This window comes from Chiloscyllium plagiosum, chromosome 2 (assembly GCF_004010195.1).
Source record: "Chiloscyllium plagiosum isolate BGI_BamShark_2017 chromosome 2, ASM401019v2, whole genome shotgun sequence".
Lineage (NCBI taxonomy): Eukaryota > Metazoa > Chordata > Chondrichthyes > Orectolobiformes > Hemiscylliidae > Chiloscyllium > Chiloscyllium plagiosum.
In genome coordinates this window covers 61,772,945-61,795,736 of record NC_057711.1, presented here as the reverse complement: position 1 = coordinate 61,795,736, position 22,792 = coordinate 61,772,945, and the positions used below count along the sequence as shown (strand labels likewise).

Here is a 22,792-nt window from a genome sequence, read left to right as displayed (position 1 = left end):
CGTCTGTGGACTCTTAATTAAGGTTAGAGGAGGAGGGAGGGAGGGGGGCCCTACTTTGTAGGACCTGGGGTTTCGAGGTAAGTTCTTTATATAGTAATCACTTACCTTCCCGACCGGCTTTGCGCTCCGTCTGAACTTCCGCCCAGCTCCCGCCGCTCTCTGCTGCGAAAAGACCGTTGGCGTCGAGGTAAGTTCTTTATATAGTAATCACTTACCTTCCTGACCGGCTTTGCGCTCCGTCTGAACTTCCGCCCAGCTCCCGCCGCTCTCTGCTGCGAAAAGCAGTAGTAGACATTTCAATGGGGTATTTCAGCCTAAACAGAATATGTACATTTCAACAGTAAAAGAACAGTCCAAAGGCAGGTCTTAATATCTGTGGGGAAAGTGAGTACTGCAGATGCTGGAGATTAGAGTCAAGATTAGGAAAGCCCAGCAGGTCAGGCAGCATGTGAGGAGCAGGAAAATCAATGTTTCAGGCCAAAGCCCTTCATCAGGAATGAAGGGCTTACTATCTGTGGTTGACTGTGGTTGACTGAAAAAGATTAATGGTAATATCGTACTTAAAGATAAAACATTAAATTGCACAAAGTTGGTTTTTAGTGCAGAGGATTTGACAGAATATAACAAGCAGCAAATAACAACCAAATCATTAATACGGAGGGAAAAATTAGAGTATGTGGGGGAAAAAGCTAGAGATATAAAAAGAGTAAGTGTTTATATAGATATTGTTAAAATAGAATTAACAAAGAGAGCAATAGTTCTATAGAAAGTGAGTGTTTCAAATTAATAATAGAATTGAAGAGATATTTGTATTTTATTCATAGAGGATACATGTAACACCCCGAAAATAGTTATAGATCAGGAAATGGAAGGGATATTTGTATTTTATTCATAGAGGATACACGTAACACCCCGAAAATAGTTATAGATCAGGAAATGCTGTTTATACCAAATGACCGTGGAAAATTCCTGAGCAGAACGGGCCCAGGACTGGCTGAGTCTCTGGAGACCAGTATCAAGCATCATAGTTCTTATTCACATTTGTAAGAGGCCTATCATCTATTTTAGATGACTTCCTAGGATTCACTGAATTCTACAAAGGTATAACCCACATGTAGATTAATTAATTCGGATTTTCATCTGATAAATTTGTCATCAGTCACACTGTTATTGCTTGCAAAATAGTGGTAATATGTATTAATCTCCTGCTCTGCAGCATTTTGGGGTAATGCATGAATTATAAGATGAGGAATTAAACCTTTGTGAGGGAGGGTGATGAGAAACCAAAGCAATAAGGAAAAGGGATGATGAATTAGGATGCATAGGGTGGAAGTTATGTAAGAGGTAAAAACAATGACTGCAGATGCTGGAAACCAGATTCTGGATTAGTGGTGCTGGAAGAGCACAGCAGTTCAGGCAGCATCCAAGGAGCAGCGAAATCGACATTTCGGGCAAAAGCCCTTCATCAGGAATAAAGGCAGAGAGCCTGAAGCATGGAGCGATAAGCTAGAGGAAGATGGGGGTGGTCAGAAGTAGCGTAGGGGAAGGGGATGAAGGTGATAGGTCAAAATTGGAGTTCGTGCAAGATAGAGAAAAGGAGGTGAGCAAGGACAGTGTAGGATTAGTGAAAGTATTAAAGGTAGTGGAAATGGAAGTGTTGAAAGGCAATTGAGTAAAGGTGCATGTAAATGCCACAGTTGGTGTGTAGTGAGAATATGTGATTTGAAATTAGTTTTGCGGTCAAACAGCCCTTGAAGCTGTGAATTGCCTGATCAGTCCTAGATAATTTTTGTGTTTTTATCACTGTTACTGATGAATTCCTAATGTTTGAAGTGAAGCATAGAAACTCGAGGATGTAACACTCAAGGATCTGATAGATCCTGACTGACAAGGGCTATTCGGAGAAATATGGCAGAAAATTTGACTACTCTTGGGAAATAAGGCAGGGCAGGTGACTGAGGTGTCAATGGGGGAGCACTTTGGGGCCAGTGACCATACTTCTATTAGTTTTAAAATAGTGACTGAAAAGGATAGACCAGACCTAAAAGCTGAAGTTCTAAATTGGAGAAAGGCCAATTTTGACGGTATTAGGCAAGAAGTTTCAAAAGCTGATTGGGGAGTAGATGATCGCAGGTAATGGAACAGCTGGAAAATGGGAAGCATTCAGAAATGAGATAACGAGAGTCAGAGGCAGTGTATTCCTGTTAGGGTGAAAGGAAAGGCTGGTAGGTATAGGGAATGCTGGATGACTAATGAAATTGAGGGTTTGGTTAAGAAAAAGAAGGAAGCATATGTCAGCTACAGACAGGATAGATCGAATGAATCCTTAAAAGCGTATAAAGGCGGTAGGAGTATACTTAAGAGGGAAATCAGGAAGGCAAAAAGGGGACATGAGATAGCTTTGGCAAATAGGGTCAAGGAGAATCCAAAGGCATTCTACAAATACATTAAGGACAAAAGGTTAACGAGGGATTGAATACGGTTCCTCAAAGATCAGCAAAGCGGCCTTTGTGTGGAGCCACAGGACATGGAAGAGACACTAAACGAGTATTTTGCATTAGTGTTTACTGTGGAAAAAGGCATGGAGAGATATAGAATGTAGGGAAATAGATGGTAACAAAGAGGTGCTGGATGTCGTGAAATGCACAGAAGTGGATAAATACCTAGTACCTGATCAGGTGTACCCTAGAACTCTGTGGAAAGCTCAGGAAGTGATGGCTGGGCCTCTTGCTGAGATATTTGTATCGTCGATAGTTGCAGGTGAGGTGCTAGAAAACTGGAGGTTGACTAACGTGGTGCCATTACTTAAGAAAGGTGGTAAGGACAAGCTAGTGAAATATAGACTGGTGAGCCTGATGTCGGTAGTGGGCAAGTTGTTGGAGGGAATCCTGAGGGACAGGATGTACATGTATTTGGAAAGACAAGGACTGATTAGAGGTAGTCAACATGGCTTTGTGCGTGGGAAATCATGTCTCACAAATTTGATTGAGTATTTGAAGAAGTAACAAAGAAGATTGATGAGGGCAGAGTGGTTGACGTGATCTATATGGACTTCAGTAAGGCGTTCATCAAGGTTCCCCATGGGAGACTGGTTAGCAAGGTTAAATCTCATGGAATACAGGGAGAACTTGCCATTTGGAATTAGCCATTGGCTCAAAGTTATAAGGTAGGGGGTGGTGGTGGAGGGTTGTTTTTCAGGCTGGAGGCCTGTGACCAGTGGAGTGCCACAAGGACTGGTGCTGGGTCTAATCATTTTTGTTATTTATAGAAATGATTTGGATGTGAGCACATGAGGTATATTTAGCAAGTTTGCAGGTGACACCAAAATTGGAGATGTAGTGGACAGTGAAGAAGGTTACCTCAGATTACAACGGATCTTGATCAGGTGGGCCAATGGGCTGAGAAGTGGCAGATGGAGTTTAACTTCGATAAATGCGAGGTGCTGCATTTTGAGAAAGCAAATCTTAGCATGACTTATACACTTAATGGTAAGGGCTGAAAATGTGTTGCAGGAAAAGCGCAGCAGGTCAGGCAGCATCCAGGGAACAGGAGAATCGACGTTTCGGGCATAAGCCCTTCTTCAGGAATGAGGAAAGTGTGCCCAGCAGGCTAAGATAAAAGGTAGGGAGGAGGGAATCCTTGTAGAGGGAGGAAGAGAGCTTCTTCAAGGAAGGCATCCTTGTAAGGTAAGGTCCGAGGGAGTGTTGCTGAACAAAGAGACCTTGGAGTACAGGTTCATAGCTCCTTGAAAGTAGAGTCGCAGGTAGATAAGATAGTGAAGTAGGCATTTGGTATGCTTTCCTTTATTTGTCAGAGTACTGAGCACAGGATTTGGGAGGTCATGTTGCGGCTGTACAGGACATTGGTTAGGCCACTTTTGAAATATTGCGTGCAATTCTGGTCTCCTTTTTATCGGAAGGATGTTTTGAAACGTGAAAGGGTTCAGGAAGGTTTTGCAAAGACGTTGCCAGGGTTGGAGGATTTGAGCTGTAGGGAGAGGCTGAACAGGCTGGGGCTGTTTTTCTTGGAGCGTTGGAGGCCAAGGGGTGACCTTATAGAGGTTGTTAAAATCATGAGGGGCATGGATAAGATAAATAGGCAAAGTCTTTTCCCTGGGGTGGGAGAGTCCAGAACTAGAGGGCATAGGTTTAGGGTGAGAAGAGAAAGATATAAAAGAGACCTAAGCGGCAAGTCTTTTACACAGAGGAAGTGGTGGAGGCTGGTGCAATTGCAACATTTAAAAGGCATCTGGATGGGTATATGAATAGGAAGGGCTTGGAGGGATATGGGCCGGCTGCTGGCAAGTGGGACTAGATTGGGTTGGGATATCTGGTCGGCATGGTTGGGTTGGACTGAAGGGTCTGTTTCCAGGCTGTGCGTCTTAATGACTCGAATTGCATGAAAAATCCAGAGGCCTATCTCTGTGTTGGGAACAACTCTCACTGCATCTTTTAACTAAGTTCTGGGTGTTGAAGTGAGATTGTTGCGAGGGCATGGGGAGTTACCTGTTCAGGGGAATTATTGCTTCTTAATGACTTTATATAAACTGCATATCTCCCTTCATTAATGTGCAGCTTCCTATCCTACAACCCACTGCAAGTAAACTTGGAGCCAAGAATTTCTTGACACAGAAGTTGGAGTGGGTATCTGGTAACTTCAGCTCACAGAGCGCCACCAAGTTGGTCACCACACAAAGCATTTCAGGGCATGAAACGTGGACAACAGCCACAAGCACCCTCCATCCATGGATATTTGTATCCAATAATTACCTAACCTTCGTGACCTTTATGACACCGCTCCCATTCAGTTGTGTCCCATTGCAGGACACTTCAGACATCAAGACCTGCATCACAGAGTGTACTGCCAACTTGATTTGAAAGACTGCTACAAGAGCATTTTGCAAGGCCAGAGACCAGCTCATGGATTAGACCAGGTGAGCACTCAGAGCTGCTCACTTGCACTCATGCACATCCTGGCTACCTGCATGCTTTCAGCATCCATGTCTTGCCTTGCCTCGCCTTTTAGCATCATCAGAAAACAGGCAGTTTATCGTGCTGTCAGCAGTCCGGAGTGAAGGGGGCAGCCATGTCTCAAAGTTGTAGGAGATCTGTTCTCATCAGAGTCCATGCAGGCACCCATCAGACAGGGGCTTCTTGCACTGTAAGTCAAGGGCAGCCTTTGATACTGGCCCACAGGATTGTCCACAGTCAGGCATCTGGGTGAAGAGTTCTTGGCTTAAGGGTTTGTGTCTCTGGTAAGTTGTTCACCGTAGGTCCTAGTAGCTAGTTTGAGGGGTATGGCTAACACCGTTCAGGAGATGTAGAGGCATTGGTCAGAGGTCAGAGCTCACAGGGGGCGGGGCCAATGACTCTTGGATCCGTCCAGAGAAATTAAAGTGAAGGAAGTGGGTGGCATATTGGGGTTTGCTGCCACAGGAAGGAGACTTGGGAACCTCTTCTTGGTATCTTGGGGATGCAGGCTGGAGGGAGGGGGATTGCAATTGTGAGGGGGTCAACCGTAATTGGTATGGTATGGTAAAGCCTGATTGGAGTGGCACAGTGGCTCAGTGGTTAGCACTGCAGCCTCCCAGCACCGGGGAACTAGGTTTGAATCCAGTCTCAGGCAACTGTCTGTGTGGAGTTTTCACATTCTTCCTGTGCCTGCTTGGGTTGCCTCTAGGTGCTCCGGTTTCCTCCCACATGCCAAAGATGTGCAGGTAGGTGTATTGGCCATGCTAAATTGCCTATAGTAGGATAAAGTGAGGACTGGAGATCAGAGTCGAGAGTTTGGTGCTGGAAAAGCATAGCAGGTCAGACTGCATCCGCAGGAGAATCGACATTTCAGGCATAAACCCTTCATCAGTGTTAGGTACATTAGTCAGGGGAAATATAGAGAAATAAGGGAATGGGTTGGGGTGGGTTACTCTTCAGAGGGTTGGTGTGGACTTGTAACCTTTGACAATAACACTATCTCTCACTAAGTCAGGGGCTCAATATCCCTGGTCTTCTGTGAGGGCCAGGCTTCTCTCCTCGTAGTGGATGAGGTACCAAATGCCAGGCACCTCTCCACTTGTCCTTGCTCCTTCTGCTGAGTGCAAGACTGTTTTCTCTTGTAATACAACAAAGGATGGATTGAGTGAGGTGAAATTGGGTGGATTAGCTGTTAGTGCTAGGGAAGATGTGAGGCACCCAAGGTGAGTGAGCAGGCAGTACAGAAACAATGCAGGGTAAGCAGTGTCGGGGGGATTGGGAAGAAAGACTGAGGGAAGGTGTTGCATGTAATTGTGAGAGTGTCAGATCAAGAGCCTTGGTGGGAGATTGGTGCAGCAGTAGAGATAAAGTGTGTGTGGGGTAGCAGAGTGTAGCACTTACCCTGGCAGAGCAGTAAAGGTCATTGAACATCTTGTGGCATTGCTGGCCATTTCTCCAGAACATAGACACAGTACTGACCCAGATGGCAATCTCAAACCAAGCTGCCAGAATCTGCTGGTGGAGCATCCTTTGCCAGCATTCCAGAAAGAGGAAACCGCTCCTCTGGATCAGCCCATCCAGGTCCCAGTTGGAGAACGGCAATGTCATTTTTCCTTTCTCCAACATCTTTGGAATGACTGAGGGGAGCAGTTTTGGAATGCCAGTACTTGTCTGTGTGCCCAGTGGCCTTTAAAAGATGGTATGTGGTGCCCAGGTATCCAAATATCTGCTGATTGGCGAGTTCCTCTGGAAATACTGGGTGGTAGAAAGGAGGTGGATTGGGGCGAGGGAGAGCCATAAGGACAGAATAGGCAGATTTTGAGGCGAATTAGTAAGATGTGGTGAGAGATTTCCCTCGGAGTCATGGAGAAGAGCCCTCCATGAAACTTGATGAAACTGACACTTGGGACTGATTCTCTACTTTTTAATTTCTACATTTAATAAATATAAATGTGTCCTTAAAAATTAGTCAGAAGCTCTTTTTTTGATTTCTGACTAAGAGATGTATGGAGTTGATCTCCATCCAGTTTTGTCTTTCTGAGTATTGTTTTGGTTATGATGTTAGCCAATGAGTACCGTTTCCTTGATTGGAATATTGACATGGTGGAAAGAAAAATAATGCGGACACTGGTTAGAATCTGGAATGCACTGCCTGAAAAAGAAGCTTTCGAAGGGATTTTGGATCATTGTCTGAAAAGGACAAAGTAGCAGGGCTATAGGGAAAAGGTGGGAGGATGAAGATGATGTTTGGTGTGCTTGCCTTTATTGGTCAGTGGATTGAGTGTAGGAGTTGGGAGATCATGTTGTGACTCTACAGGACATTGGTTAGGCCACTTTTGGAATACAGCATTCAATTCTGGTCTCCCTGCTGTAGGAAAAATGTTGTTAAACTTGAGATGGTTCAAAAAAAATTTACATGGATGTTGCCAGAGTTGGAAGGTTTGAACTATAGGGAACGGCTGAACAGGCTGGGACTATTTTCCTTGGAGCATCGGTAACTGAGGGGTGACTTTATAGAAGTTAATAAAATCATAAGGGGCATGGATAGCATGAATAGTCAAGATCTTATCCCCAGGGAGGAGGAGTCCAAAACTAGAGAGATTAAGGTGAAAGGGGAAAGATTTAAAAGGAACCTAAGAAGCAATCTTTTCATGAGGAGGGTGGTGCGTATATGGAACGAATTGCCAGGGGAAGCGGTGGAGGCTGGTACAATTACCACATTTAAAAGGCATATGGATGGGTACATGAATAACAAGGATTTAGAGAGATATGGGCCAACCGCTGGCAAATGAAACTAGATTAATTTGGGATATGTGATCAGTATGGACAAGTTGAATGGAATGGTCTGTTTCCATATTGTACAGCTCTATGACACGCATGGGTATGCTCCTTCAAAGGCTGAGGACAGTTAGGATCAGAATAATGATGTCCTGTGCTGTAGCAATCCCATGATTAATGATTTAACAATGAAGGCTATATCACATAAATCTTCAGTGGTATTTAAAATAATTTTGATACTTGATATTGAAACAGTTAATAAAGATATCATTTTCTAACCATTGTCCTTACTCTTCTTGATTTTTTAGAACTCAAATTGCTCAGAACCAATTACTACTTAGATTATTAGTGCTTTCTTGGCTAATTTTATAACATATGTACATAAGTACAGACAAAATAAAACAAATAAGTAATTTAGCCAACTGAGCACACTCTGTCAATCATGTCTGCAAGATCATGGATGATCTGATTGTTTCCTTCATCTCCTGAAACCTAATCCTAACCCTTTTACTCCTTTGCAAATCAAAACTCTACCTAACACTGCCTTGAATATATTCAGTGACCCAGCCCTCCTTGCCCACAGGATTATAGTGACTGTAATTAGGTCGGCGAGCTGGACTTATTAGAATATGAGTTTTCTAAATGGGGCTGTTAACCTGGTCCAATCAGGTAGCCCTGGCTGACAGATACAAAGAGAGTCAGACCGGCCACCCGGGTGTTTTCCTATCTTCCTGGTGGTGGAATTTGAATAAAGATTCGTGCACTTTGTCTTTCACTGTGTCTCACATCTGCACACACACACACCATGGGTGCTGGGGATAAAATAAGCACTACCGCACTTAGGTGGTAGTGTGGGGGTTAAAATAAAAAAAATAAAAAATAAAAGAAGTGTACCGCACTTAGGTGGAAAAAAGGAAATAAATAAATAAATAAATAAATAAATAAATAAACAGGAGTGTATATTGGGTGTGGGCGTTTGCACTCCCTTTTTAAAAAGAAAGAAAAAAAAGAAGAAAAAAAACAGAGAGTCAGCATAAACCGATCCAGGCAGCGGGCCGTGGAGGGGGTCGTTAGGGCCGACTGCTTGCCCCGCTTCCGCGGTTACGTTAGAGCCCGGGTGTCCCTGGAGTTGTTCAGGGAGAGGTGGGCGCCGCAGGGAGTGGAGTGCATCATTTCTCCCTCCAACTCTATTTTGATTTAGTCCCTACCCTCCCCTTCACTGTTTTTGATCACACAGCACTGCCCTTTGATGTGAAGGGCAGTGTTTGTCACTGGCCACCCGGGTGTTTTCCTATCTTCCTGGTGGTGGAAATTGAATAAAGATTTGTGCACTTAGTGTCTTTCACTGTGTCTCACACCTGCACACACACACACCATGGGTGCTGGGGATAAAATAAGCACTACTGCACTTAGGCGGTAGTGTGGGGGTTAAAAAGAAAATAAAAGAAAAAAAAAGAAAGAAAAAAAAACAAAGAGAGTCAGCATAAACAGATCCAGGCAGCAGGCCGTGGAAGAGGTCGTTAGGGCCGACTGCTTGCCCCTCTTCCGCGGTTACATTAGAGCCCGGGTGTCTCAAGAAAAGGAGCACGTGGTGTCCACCAACACCCTGGAGTTGTTCAGGGAGAGGTGGGCACCGCAGGGAGTGGAGTGCATTATTTCCCCCTCCAACTCTATTTTGATTTTATCCCTGCCCTCCCCTTCAATGGTTGATCACACAGCATTGTCCTTTGATGTGAAGGGCACTGCTTGTCACATGCCACTCAGGTGTTTCCTTTCTTCCTGGTGATGGAAACTGAATAAAGATTTGTGCACCTTGTGTCTTTCACTGTGTCTTGCACCTGCACACAAAAATAAACAGGACTGTTAAATAAGCACTACTGCAGTTAGGCAGTAGTGTGGGGGTGAAAAAAAACACAGGAGTGTTACAGAGATTTTGCTCACTCTGAGAGCTGGCTCTTGAGGGAGCTGGATCAGTGTAAGAAAAAATTTAAAGAAAGAAAAAAGAGAGTCAGCCATTCTGACACTCAGAGCTGGCTCTGTGGGAGCTGGATCAATGTCAAAGACTTTCCACATATAAATAAAGGATGACTTTTTGGTGACGGGATACTGGACTCTGTGGAGTTATTTTAAGGGTCAAACAATCTCAAAAATTAGTGACTTTTTAAGAGAAGAAATTCTTTATCCACATCTTAAATGAAGATCCCTATTTTGAAACTATGTCCCTTAGTTCTAGATTCGCCCATGAATGGAAACATTTTCTTAACATTTTCTACTCTGAGCTCCCTCAGAATCTTATATGTTGTCTTTAATAAGTGTCAGGTTTGGAGTCAGTCTCCATGTTATAGGTTGTGTAGTCAAGTTTAGAATTCAGCATAAAATTACACAGAAAGTGCTGCATTATCAGAAGTATGATCAATTGGTTCCAGTGTAAATTCTGCCCTTACGAATGTAATGGAGCCCACATCTATTTGAAGACAAGCAGAGAAGTTCATTTGGTGCCACAGCTAGTGTAAATCCTTCAACAAAATTCACTGGAATAGATTATGTGGTCATTGTTATTTAGCTGTTTGTCACTGTGCAAAAAGATATGTATAACTTTTCTGTATTTTACATCAAAGTTACTTAATTGGTTGTAAAGTGCTTCAGAATGTTATGAGCTTCTGAAAAGTTAATGTAAGTATTCATCTTTCCTTATCAGTTTGGTTGTAAAGGATTGTAAGAGCAGGCAGCTTTGCTCTGCTAACTGTGTTGACCTGCTAAATAATCAGCATCCTCTTTCTCCTGTGGTATAAATTGTTATGCTCGTTTTAAATTTGACATTGTGATGTTTGCCCTAACAAATGTAAGACAAAGGACTTTGGCAACATACCTCTGTTTTCAGCAATGTTCAATTTTTCAAATCTGTTTTCTCCTTAGGGGTCAAGTTCCTGCAGAGGCAGAACTCAATTACTTACAAGTTGCCAAATTATTAGAGATGTATGGAGTTGATCTCCATCCAGTTTTTGTAAGTACCATATTCATAAATAAGACTAAAGGAAATTGTAATTTTAAATTTGTTTTCTCTCCGAGTTAAAAATCACACAACACCAGGTTATAGTCCAATAGGTTTAACTGGAAGCACTAGCCTTTGGAGAGCTGCTCCTTCATCAGTTGGGTGTGGCTCACAACCACCTGAAGAAGAAGCAGCACTCCAAAGGCTAGTGCTTCCAATTAAACCTATTGGACTATAACCTGGTGTTGTGTGGTTTTTAACTTTGTACACCCCAGTCCAACACTGGCATCTCCAAATCATTTTCTCTCCTAGTAAGATTACAGTTTTATGATTTTGATGGCCCTTAAATGCTTTGCCCCAGTTGCTATGGTGCCTATTCAGGTAGCTAAGGTGTGAAGTTTGTAGAGATAAACCTTGTCCTGAGCTTACTCGATGTCAATGTATGTATAATTTCAGGACCTCTGGATAATAATGCAGGGATCATAGTCTTGTGACAAGGTCTAGCTGTGGTGCTGCTGTCGCTATTTTGTTTAAGATAAATTGATACTTTGAAAACAGTGATTAGCCACTAATAAATTCAGCATTAAATTTTGAAAAACAGTTTTAGCCCAGAGATTGATTAGAATATAATACTCAGTACATCATGAAGTAGTTGAGATGAATAGTATAAGTGCATTTAAGGAGAAGCTCGATAAATACATGGTGAGGAAAAGGACAGGAGACTATACTGCTCAGGTGAGATGAAACAGGATGAGAGAAGTTTTTGTAGTGTATTAACATTGATCTCTAGAGCATAGTGGCTTATTTCTGTGCTGTAAATTCTACATAACTCAAAACCTGGTGTCTTCCTAGTCACCTCATGCAAAAAAGCCATTGGGAAATTTTATACTAAAAATGAAGGGAATATCCTTCCATGATGTATAATGGAGGAAGGTCTATTATCAAAATACAGTGTGTACTGTAGTGTAGTGTAACAACTCATTCTCCCTGGATCTGTGTGGGTTTCCTTTGGGTGCTCCGATTTCCTCCCACAATCCAAAGATGTGCAGGTTAGATGAATTGGCCATGCTAAATTGCCCATAGTGTTCAGGAATGTGTAGGTTAGGTGCATTAATCGGGGGTAAATACCAGATAATAGGGTAGGGGAATGTGTCAGGGTTACTGTCTGGAGGGTCAGTGTGGACTTGTTGGACCAAAGGGCCTTTTTCCACACTGTAGGGATTCTATGAAAAAAAGAGGTTTCTTCTTTATTAACCAACTAGACAAGTTTTTACTCATCTGCTTGTATTTTTATCTAACCATTCATGGCTAAAAGATCATCTGCAGTGGCTTCTGTTCTGGCACCTGTACCATTATCTCTGAAGTTCCACAAAGAACTCCCCGTAACTCCTCCTATTTCTCATTCACATATTACACTTTGGTGACATCAACTGAAAATACAACCTAGGGTTGATTCCAGATGGTATGAAGTTAAATACAATGGATGCCCAAAGAGACATGGGGAGTTCATGTGTATAGATCTTTAAAATGTCATGAACAAGTGCAGCAAATAATCAAGAAAGTTAATGTAATGCTGGTCTGAGGATGGGAGTACAAAAATGCAGAAATTATCCTGCACTTCTGCAAAACTCTGGTTAGAATCCACTGGAGTACTGTGGGCAGATATGGGCACTACACCTTAGGAAGGATATATTGACCTTGGAGGGAGGATTTGATCCTGGACTTCAGTGGTTATATAAATTAGGCCTGTTTTCTCTTGAACTTACACAGTTAAGGGATGATCTGATTGAAGTCTGAGAAAAAGGAACTGATCATCTGTGACCAAGATGAGGAGAATTGTTTTCACTCAGAGAGTTGTATACCTTTAAAATTCTCTATCCCAGGGAATGTTGATGCTTTATCATTGAAAATACTGAAGGCTGAAATAGTGGGCTGGATTTGTACCATCCCAATGCCAGGAATGTTTTCAGTAAGGGGTGGGGAGGGCACATAAAATATGCCAAGTAGCCAAGCCCACCTGCTTGCTGCCCTGACTGATTCCCCATAATACTGAGGAAGAGCAAGTTACTCACTGGGATGCTGACTCTAGGCCTGATGCTGATTCAAAGCCCAAAGTAGGAGTCAGTTAAAGGCTTCAGTCAAGATTAGAGTGGTGCTGGAAAAGCACAGCAGGTCAGGCAGCATCTGAGGAGTAGGAATATCGAAGTTTCAGGCAAAAGCCCTTCATCAGGACCCACTTCTGCCTACTTAAAGGCTTCAGTCTGCCTCCGCTACCGTCTAATGCTTCGCTGTGGTTGATGGGTCAGATACAAAAAGCTATTTCTAAAATGATTTAAAATTGTTTAATTTAAAAAGTGGGACAGCAAGAGGGCATATGAATTACAGGGTGCCCTCTGAATGTCAAGAACATCCCCCACTTGTGCCAACCTCCCTCACCGCTTCTATACGCAACCCATCCTGCTCTAACAGCCTGGGACTGACTTCACTCCAGTTGCTATTATACCTCTTTGTCAAGATGCTTCTTAGTTACCCGGATCCTAACGGTCAGATCAGTGAGAGAGCATGTTTCTGTTGAGCTGAGTTTGAAACAAAATATCTAAATGTCGTCACAGGAAAGGCATGAGTTGATTGGTAGTAAAAGAAATGCAAAGAACTGCAGATGCTGGAAATGTGAAACAGAAACAGAGAGTGTTGGAGAAACATGTCAGTTCCTGAACTGCTAAAGAGTCATTGGGCCTGAAACATTTTCTGTTTTTCTCTGCAGATGCTGCCAGAGTTGCTGGGTTGCTCCAGAACTCCGCTTTTGTTGTTCATGAGTTGATTGGTGTTGAGCTACTGTTTGGGAATGTATTCCAACTGCAGTAAAATTCTAATCCAGCAGAAAGTAAGACTTTGTAGGCCCAGGTGTGGGAGCAATTTGTGAGTAAGGGTGAAGAATGTCCACTTCCTATTAATCTCTGAATGATAGTTAATTATACAAGAGTGAGGTTAAATTAAGCGAAAGTTGCCATAGACTTACCAGACCACAGGGCTGTTCTCTGCTTAGAGAGAGACAACTGGTGGTGGTTTAACCTGAGGGCCACCAATCGGCAAGAGGAGAGGATGGGAAGGAGAATCCTTCATGGTAACCTCAGCAATGCGGGAATTGAACTCATGCTGTTGGCATCATTATCACAAACCAGCAGTCCAACCAACTGAGCTAATCAATCCTGCATAGTTAACAATTTAAAGTTAAAGAAAGTAAAGTAATTCAAAGGTATAAGCTTACAGTTTGGCTGATGAACTCAGCCAAGCAGAATGCCCCTCGCGTGCACAGGGAGTCATCAGTGCTTCTTGTAACTTAAGCGAGTCCATGTGCAGGAAATGTCACCAGCTGCAGAAGGCAAATAGGACCATAAGACATAGGAGCAGAAATTCGGCCATTCAGCCCATCGAGTCTGTTCTGCATTCAAAAGAACTCCCCTGGTCCTCACCTTCCACCCACCAACCTCGATATACATCGCATCATTCTCCACCTTTTCCTTTAAAGGAAATTCATGTTTAACTAAATCACTGGAAATTTGTGAGAGGTAACTGAAAGGATGATGATGCGAAGGCCAGTGTACGTGGACTTGCAAAAGGTGTTCACTAGAATGCCACACAATAGACCCATGAGGAAAGTTATAACTCATGGAGTAAGAGGAACAATAACAACATGCTTAAAAAATTGGCTGAGGGTTATAATTTAATACTTTTTGGGCTGGAAGAAGATTTGTAGTGGAATTCTCCAGGAGTCAGTACCTTTAATTTTCCTGATATTTATTAATGATCCAGATCTTGTTTGCAGGGGACAATTTCAAAATTTGTAAACCACACAACATTGGGAGAATTATAAACTGTGGGTGTGAAAGAATGGAAATTCAAAAGGATATTGTCAAGTTGGAGGAATAAGCAGATAGGTAGCAGATTGGATTCATTGTTGAGAAATGTGATGTATAAAGAACATAGGGAGACAGTATGAAATAAAGGCTACCATTGTAAAGCACAGGTAGAATCTTAAAGTCATATCATACAGAAGAGGCCTTTCACACCATAGAATCTTCACTGACAGAAAATGACTCTAAATCTACACTCCTTTCACCCCCCCCAACATTTGGTGTACAGCCTTGAATGTTATGACAGTTCAATTGATCGTGCAAGTACTTTTTAAAGGTCATCAGGTTTCCTGCTCCAACTATCCTTCCATTCTAGATTCAAACTAACCTCTGGGTGAAAAATGTTTTCCTGAAATCCCCTCTAAGCCTCCTGCCTTTCACATTAATGTCGAGGTGCTGGTATTGGACTGGGATGGATAAGGTCAGAAGTCACATGACATCAGGTTATAGTCCAACAACTTTATAGTCCAACTATAACCTGGTGTCATGTGACTTCTGATCTTTCACTTTAAAATTAGGTTCCCTTACTATTGACCCTTCAACTAAGTGAAGCAGCTGTTTCTTATCCATCCCATCCAAGTCCTCATAATTTTATACACCTTAGTCAGATCCTCTGTCGGCTAAAGCAAACAACCTGAGCCTATCCAGCTTCTCTTCATGGCACACTGCTCCATCCAAGGCAACATCCTGGTGTATCTTCACCCCATCTCTTCCAGTGCAATCACATCCTTTCTAAAGTGCAGCGATCAGAACTACGCACAGTATTCCAGCTAACCAAAGTCTTGTACAGCTCCAGTATAACCTTCAAAGTTTGAGAGAAAATTTGTAGCTCAGGTGCTCGTTATTGTGGTTCTGTTCACCAAGCTGGGAATTTGTATTGCAGACGTTTCGTCCCCTATCTAGGTGACATCCTCAGTGCTTGGGAACCTCCTGTGAAGCGCATCTGTGATGTTTCCTCCGGCATTTATAGTGGATACGGATCGTTAGGTGTCTTCCTGTTTGTCCTATGTAGTGTTTTGTGCAGTCCTTGCATGAACCAACGTAGTGTACAAAATCATATGCAAGGTCTGCACAAAACACTACATAGGACAAACAGGAAGACAGCTAACGATCCGTATCCATGAACACCAACTAGCCATGAAACGACACGACCAGCTCTCCGTAGTAGCCACACAAGCAGATGACAAGCAACATGAGTTCGACTGGGACAACACTACTATTATAATCTTCACCCCATCTCTTCCAGTGCAATCACATCCTTTCTAAAGTGCAGCGATCAGAACTACACACAGTATTCCAGTAGCCTAACCAAAGTCTTGTACAGCTCCAGTATAACCTTCAAAGTTTGTGAGAAAATTTGTAGCTCGGGTGCTCGTTATTGTGATTCTGTTCACCAAGCTGGGAATTTGTATTGCAGACGTTTCGTCCCCTGTCTAGGTGACATCCTCAGTGCTTGGGAACCTCCTGTGAAGCGCTTCTGTGATGTTTCCTCCGGCATTTATAGTGGATACGGATCGTTCGGTGTCTTCCTGTTTGTCCTATGTAGTGTTTTGTGCAGTCCTTGCATGAACCAACGTAGTGTACAAAATCCCATGCAAGGTCTGCACAAAACACTACATAGGACAAACAGGAAGACAGCTAACGATCCGTATCCATGAACACCAACTAGCCATGAAACGACACGACCAGCTATCCTTAGTAGTCACACAAGCAGATGACCAAGCAACATGAGTTCGACTGGGACAACACTATTATTATAGGACAAGCCAAACAGAGAACAGCCAGGGAATTCCTAGAGGCATGGCACTCATCCACAGATTCTGTCAACAAACACATTGACCTGGACCCAATATACCAGCCACTGCAGCAGACAACTGGAACTGACAACCGAAGCGGCAGAGACAAACCACTATAAATGCCGGAGGAAACATCACAGAAGCGCTTCACAGGAGGCTCCCAAGCACTGAGGATGTCACCTCGACAGGGGACGAAATGTCTACAACACAAATTCCCAGCTCAGCGAACAGAACCACAACATCCAGTATAACCTCCTTGCTTTTATAATGATGCCACCAGTGATAAAGGCAAATGTCCTGGATGCCTGCTTAATTACCCTATTAACCTGACCTGTTACCTTCAAGAATCTGTAGACAAGCATCCCAAGATCCCTCTGTTCCTCTCAACTTCCTATTGTCCTGCCATTCATTGAGTACTCCTTTGTGTTAATACTTCTTCCACTTTACACTTATCCATGTTACATTCCATATGCCATTGTTGTACCCATCTGACCAATCTGTCTATATTCTACTGTAACCCAAGACTTTCTTCCTTACTGTCTACCACCTGCCCAATCTTCCCATTATCTACAAACTCTCTTCTTATCCCTCCTCGTGTCTTTTCCAAATCATTTATATAATCATGAACAATAAGGGGATCTCGCACTGATCCCTGTGATACTGGACACCGACTTTGAGACACAAACAATCTTCGTCCACCAACTTCTGTCTCCTACCACTCAGCCAATTTTGAATCCACCTTGTCAAGTTACCCTGTATCCCATGTGCTTTTATTTTCTTTATCAGTATCTTATGTGAGACCTTGTTAAAGGCTTTGCTGAAGTAGAGAAAACAGTTAATAAAACACACAGTTTCTGTAATTCATAAATAGGGGCATTGAGTACAAGAGCAGGTATGTTATGCTGAACTTATACAGGACCCTTGTTAAACTCAGCTGGAGTATTATATACTGTTCTGGGCAGCATACTTCAGGAAGCATTGGAGAAAGTCTGGAAGAAGTTTACAAGAATTGTTCAAGGAAGAGAAACTTCAGTCACGCAGACATGAAGGACCATAAGTGTTCAAAGTTTGTGCGAAGATTTGTAGCTCGGGTGCTCGTTGTTGTGGTTCTGTTCGCCGAGCTGGAAGTTTTTGTTGCAAACGTTTCGTCCCCTGGCTAGGCGACATCATCAACTCCATCAACAAACACATCGACCTGGACCCAATATACCGGCCACTACAGCGGACAGCTGAAACTGACAACCGGAAGTGGCAGGGACAGACCACTATAAACACCGGAGGAAACATCAAAGAAGCGCTTCGCAGGAGGCTCCCAAGCACTGATGATGTCACCTAGCCAGGGGACAAAACGTTTGCAACTAAAACTTCCAGCTCGGCGAACAGAACCACAACAATGAAGGACCATATAGTCTCCTCTGAACCACAGTCAAAATGTGTGGCATCTGCAATCATCACTTTCTCCTCTGGATCATAACAATGCTGTGATCCTGAGATGTTTACAGTCCCAGCAGTGCCCATCCATGACTCTGTCCTGGTGCTGTGAGTGCTAGAACTGCCAGCCAGTTAGATTGTAGTAGTTCTCGAGGCAGACATTTGCTGTCTCTGAGGTGCAGACCTCTGACCTTTAGCCTGATAATACTGCCCTCAGTGTGTTGTTGCTGGAGCATCTTTTTAAAATTTATTCTACTTGGAACACCCCCAAGACCCTAACAAAGGTTGATATTGCACAATGATCTACTCCTGCTATGTCTAACATAGTTTTCATTTCTCTAGTGACAGTATCTCTTTTCCTTCCTGCTGTTCAAATACTGTTAACTATCATGATATCATTTACTTGTGGGAATGCATACTAAGTACACAAGTTATGGATAGCATAGCACAGGTAATGGAAACAATGAGCTAATAATAACAGATTTATTCTATAGTTATTTTATATTCAACTTGTCCTGCCCTGGCATCTCATATTCTTAAGTTTCAACTCACTGAGGTTGGTTAATTATAAACTTGTGCTATCTTTAATTAGTGGAAGAACATACATCATAAAGTCATACAACACAAGGTTATGAAAGCATTTGGAGACAGACTTCTGAGTTTAACCCAACAGCATTAACTTATATGTATATATGCAGCTAAAACCTACAGCAGGACAACAACAATCCAAACAGGAGATATACAGATGATTTGAATATTTTAAAATAATCTCTATTAATATCTTATTAAATTCTAGGGCGAAAACCAGACGGAGTATTTTTTAGGATTAACGCCAATTGGGATTGTTGTTTACAAGAACAAAATCCAAGTTGGAAAGTATTTCTGGTAGGTGATCTTAAGTATATTCTGATTTTTTTTTGTTTCACTTGTTTGATTTTGAACTTAAAAGGTTCTCTGTTTGGTAACAGGCCACGAATAACCAAGGTGAACTTCAGAGAAACCCAGTTTGAGCTAAGAGTACTAGGCAAAGATGTAAGTATCACAATGCCATGACATTTTTCTATTTTCCTTGACATCAATCCTTAAGGCTCTTCTTCATAAGCTGATTCATAAATTAGTCCTGTGCAGAGTGACCTTTGGGGTTGATTGGAGATTGTAACATTTGGGCTATAGATACTTCCAATTCTGTCTAAGAACAGGAGACGATTGTTTTTAGGATATAGCAACAGGATGGACAAGTTCAATAGCTTTATGAACAGTGAGTTTGGAGCAGACAAAGAGCTGAATGTGCACCACTTCACTGTTAACAGCTGTAGATCAGCCAATCTACAGCCCATGTATTTAGCATTGCACTAGAGGGGCAAGGGCTTGCTAACATTTATATTCATTTCCAGTGGAGATGTACTTTGATGGGATGAGCTCTAACCTTCTACCCCAAGCATATTTCAAAGACATAGATATCAACAATCTTGTAAACAGAGCCCTAGCCTTTTGCTCACTTGGCAAGGTTGACACAGAAATAAATTAGATTATAATATTTATTCTGATCAGGTAATTGGTCACTTTATACGATAAAAACTTGCATGTGAGCCAAAGGTCATCATTTTAAACCTGAAAAGTATCTCAAATTTACTCTTCAAGGAAACGTATCTCAAAGTGAGAATCCGAAGTTCAGCAAGTTGTTTCATGCTGCTGCTATGAATTGGTTATGTGAGTGAAATTGTCCGCTGACCAGCCATCAGTCCAAGATGACATTCTGCCCACTCTACAATTGAGCAACAATTGAATGTGAGTGTATGAATGTATGAATGTCAGTGCCAGTGCTATTCCAGGTATGTTGGCTATAGGTCCCAGTGATTGGTTGTTTGAATCAAACGTATTCCATTGATTATTCTTAACAGCAGACTACACTCAACTAGCCATCATTTGCAAAGTCCAAAACAAAATGTCTTCTGTTAGCTTTGAGTTGGGTACATAACATGGGACATATAAAGTTGCTAGAAGTGACATACATTCATATGCATTGCAAACAAAAGAATGTATTCAGGCTGTGCGCCTCTTTTTTAAATTAGCTTGGAGCTTGGGCAACCTAAGTTTACCTATTACTATCACCATGGTTACATCTCAAAAAAAGGTGGCAAGCTATTTTCCTATCATGCAAATATGGTACCCCAAACCATGAATGTGAGGTGATGCACTTTGGAAGAAGTAACAAGACAAGGGAGTACACAATGAATGGCAGGACATCAGGAAGCTCAAAGGAACAGAGAGATCTTGGTGTGTTTTCTATAAATCACTAACCCTATCGGATGGTAGTTAAGAAGGCATATGGGACACTTGCCTTTATTAGCCAAAGCATAGATTATAAGAGCAGGGAATCATGTTGCAGGGAATAGAAGACTGAACAGAATTCCTAAAATTTTAAGGAAGGAAATTTTGCATCCAAGGGAATGTTAGCAAAAAATATATAAAAACAAATCAGAAAAGTTTCTTCAGATATTCAAAAAATAGTTTAAAAAGTAAGTTTTAGTCCTGTAGAAAATAAGTCTGCGGGACAAGTAATGGAGGATGAAGAGATGGCAGATGAATTGAATGGATATTTTGTGCTGGTCTTCACTAGAGAGGACATAAGTAGCATCCTGGAAATAGCTGTAAATCAGGAATTGAAGGGAAAGGAACAACTCAAAAAACTTACAATTACCGGGGAAGGAGTGTAGAATAAATTGTTAGAACTGGGAGTTGACAAGTCCCCAGGTCCTGATTGATTTTATCCTAGGCTCATAATAGAAGCAGCCAGTGAAATAGTTGATGTGTTGGTTTTGATTTTCCAGAACTCATTAGATTTGTGAAAGGTTCCTTTAGGTTGGAAAATAGTTAATGTAACTCCTGTATTCAAAAAGGGAAGGAGACAGAAACCAGGAAACTACAGACAAGTTAGCTTAACATCTGTCATAGGGAAAATGTTAGAAATTTTTACTAAAGACAATGTAACTGAGCACTTGGATAAGTTCAACATAATTGGCAGAGGCAACATGATTTTGTCGAAGGAAAATCATGTTTAATTAACTTATTTGAGTACTCGATGAAGCAATTTATGCTGTAAATAAAGGGGAACCAGAGGGTATATTGTACCAGGATTTTCAGAAGGCAAATAATTTTCACGTTATATATACTTGCAGAAAGTAAGCTCATGGAATCATACAGTACAGAAGAGGCCCTTTGGCCCATTGAGGCTGCACTGTCAAAACACACTAAATCTACACTAGACCCACTTTCCAGCACTAGGCCCATAGCCTTGCATATTATAACACTTAAGTGCTCATCCAAGAATTTTGTGAAAGGTGTGAGGTTACCTGTCTCAACAACTTTCCCAGGAAGTACATTCCAGATTTCTACCACTCTCTGGGTGAAAACATTTTTCCTCGTTCTCTCTAAATCTCTTGCCTTTCACTATAAGTGTGCCCCTTGGTAGTGACCCTTCAATTAAAGACAACAGCTGCTTTATATCCACCCTGTCCATGCCTCTAATAATCTTACACACTTCTGTCAGTTCCCTCGTGAAACTTCTGAGCAGCAAAGAAAACAACCCAAGCCTATCCAGCTTCTCTTAAGATGCTAAATCCCAAGCAATATCGGATGTCTCCTGTACCCCCTCCAGCACAGTCACATCCTTCTTATAGTGCAGTGACCAGAACTGCACACACTCCAGCTAAGGCCTAACCAATGTTATGTACAACTGCAACATGATTCCCTGCTCTTATAATCTATGCTTTGGCTAATAAAGGCAAGTGTCCCATATGCCTTCTTAACTACCATGCGATAGGGTTAGTGATTTATAGAAAACACACCAAGATCTCTCTGTTCCTTTGAGCTTCCTGATGTCCTGCCATTCATTGTGTACTCCCTTGTCTTGTTACTTCTTCCAAAGTGCATCACCTCACATTCATGGTTTGGGGAACCATATTTGCATGATAGGAGAATAGCTTGCAAACTTTGTACACCCCAGTCCAACACCGGCATCTCCAAATCATTGCTAACAGGAAGCAGAATGTAGGAATAAATGGATCTATTTAAGGCTGGCAGGATGTCATGAGTAGTGTGTCACATGTATCCATGCTGAGACCTTAACTCTTTACAATTCATTAAAATGATTTGGATGAATGGACTGAAAATAAAGCAGCCAAATTTGCTGATGACACAAAGATAGTTTGGAGCTTTGGAACGTTCGTAATAGAGTCATAGAGTCATAAAGATGTACAGCATGGAAACAGACCCTTCGGTCCAACCCGTCCATGCCGACCAGATATCCCAACCCAATCTAGTCCCACCTGCCAGCACCTGTCCCATATCCCTCCAAACCCTTCCTATTCATATACCCATCCAAATGCCTCTTAAATGTTGCAATTGTACCAGCCTCCACCACTTCCTCTGGAAGCTCATTCCATACACGTACCATCCTCTGTGAAAAAGAGTTGTCCTCTAGGTCTCTTTTATATCTTTCCCCTCTCACCCTAAACCTATGCACTCTACTTCTGGACTCCCCAACCCCAGCGAAAAGACTTTGCCTATTTACCCTATCCATACCCCTCATAATTTTGTAAACATCCTATAAGGTCACCTCTCAGCCTCCGATGCTACAGGGAAAGCAGCCCCAGCCTGTTCAGCCTCTCCCTATAGCTCAAATCCTCCAATCCTGGCAACATCCTTGTAAATCTTTTCTGAACCCTTTCAAGTTTCACAACATCTTTCCGATAGGAAGGAGACCAGAATTGCACGCAATATTCCAACAGTGGCCTAACCAATGTCCTGTACACCCGCAACATGACCTCCCAACTCCTCTACTCAATATCTGACCAATAAAGGAAAGCATACCAAACACCACCTTCACTATCCTATCTACCTGCGACTCCA

At 42.3% G+C, this 22,792-nt stretch overlaps 1 protein-coding gene across 5 annotated transcripts in view; it reads left to right on the top strand.

Annotated features, from left to right (window-relative positions):
* Nucleotides 1-22,792, top strand: part of epb41l4a (erythrocyte membrane protein band 4.1 like 4A) — a 299,725-nt gene that overhangs the window by 162,297 nt on the left and 114,636 nt on the right. For all 5 annotated transcript variants that reach the window (XM_043710609.1, XM_043710582.1, XM_043710590.1 and 2 more), the window contains exons 8-10: nucleotides 10,665-10,752; nucleotides 18,678-18,766; nucleotides 18,850-18,913. In XM_043710609.1, coding sequence (XP_043566544.1) covers nucleotides 10,665-10,752; nucleotides 18,678-18,766; nucleotides 18,850-18,913 — 241 coding nt within the window. The remainder of the gene's footprint in view (nucleotides 1-10,664; nucleotides 10,753-18,677; nucleotides 18,767-18,849; nucleotides 18,914-22,792) is intronic.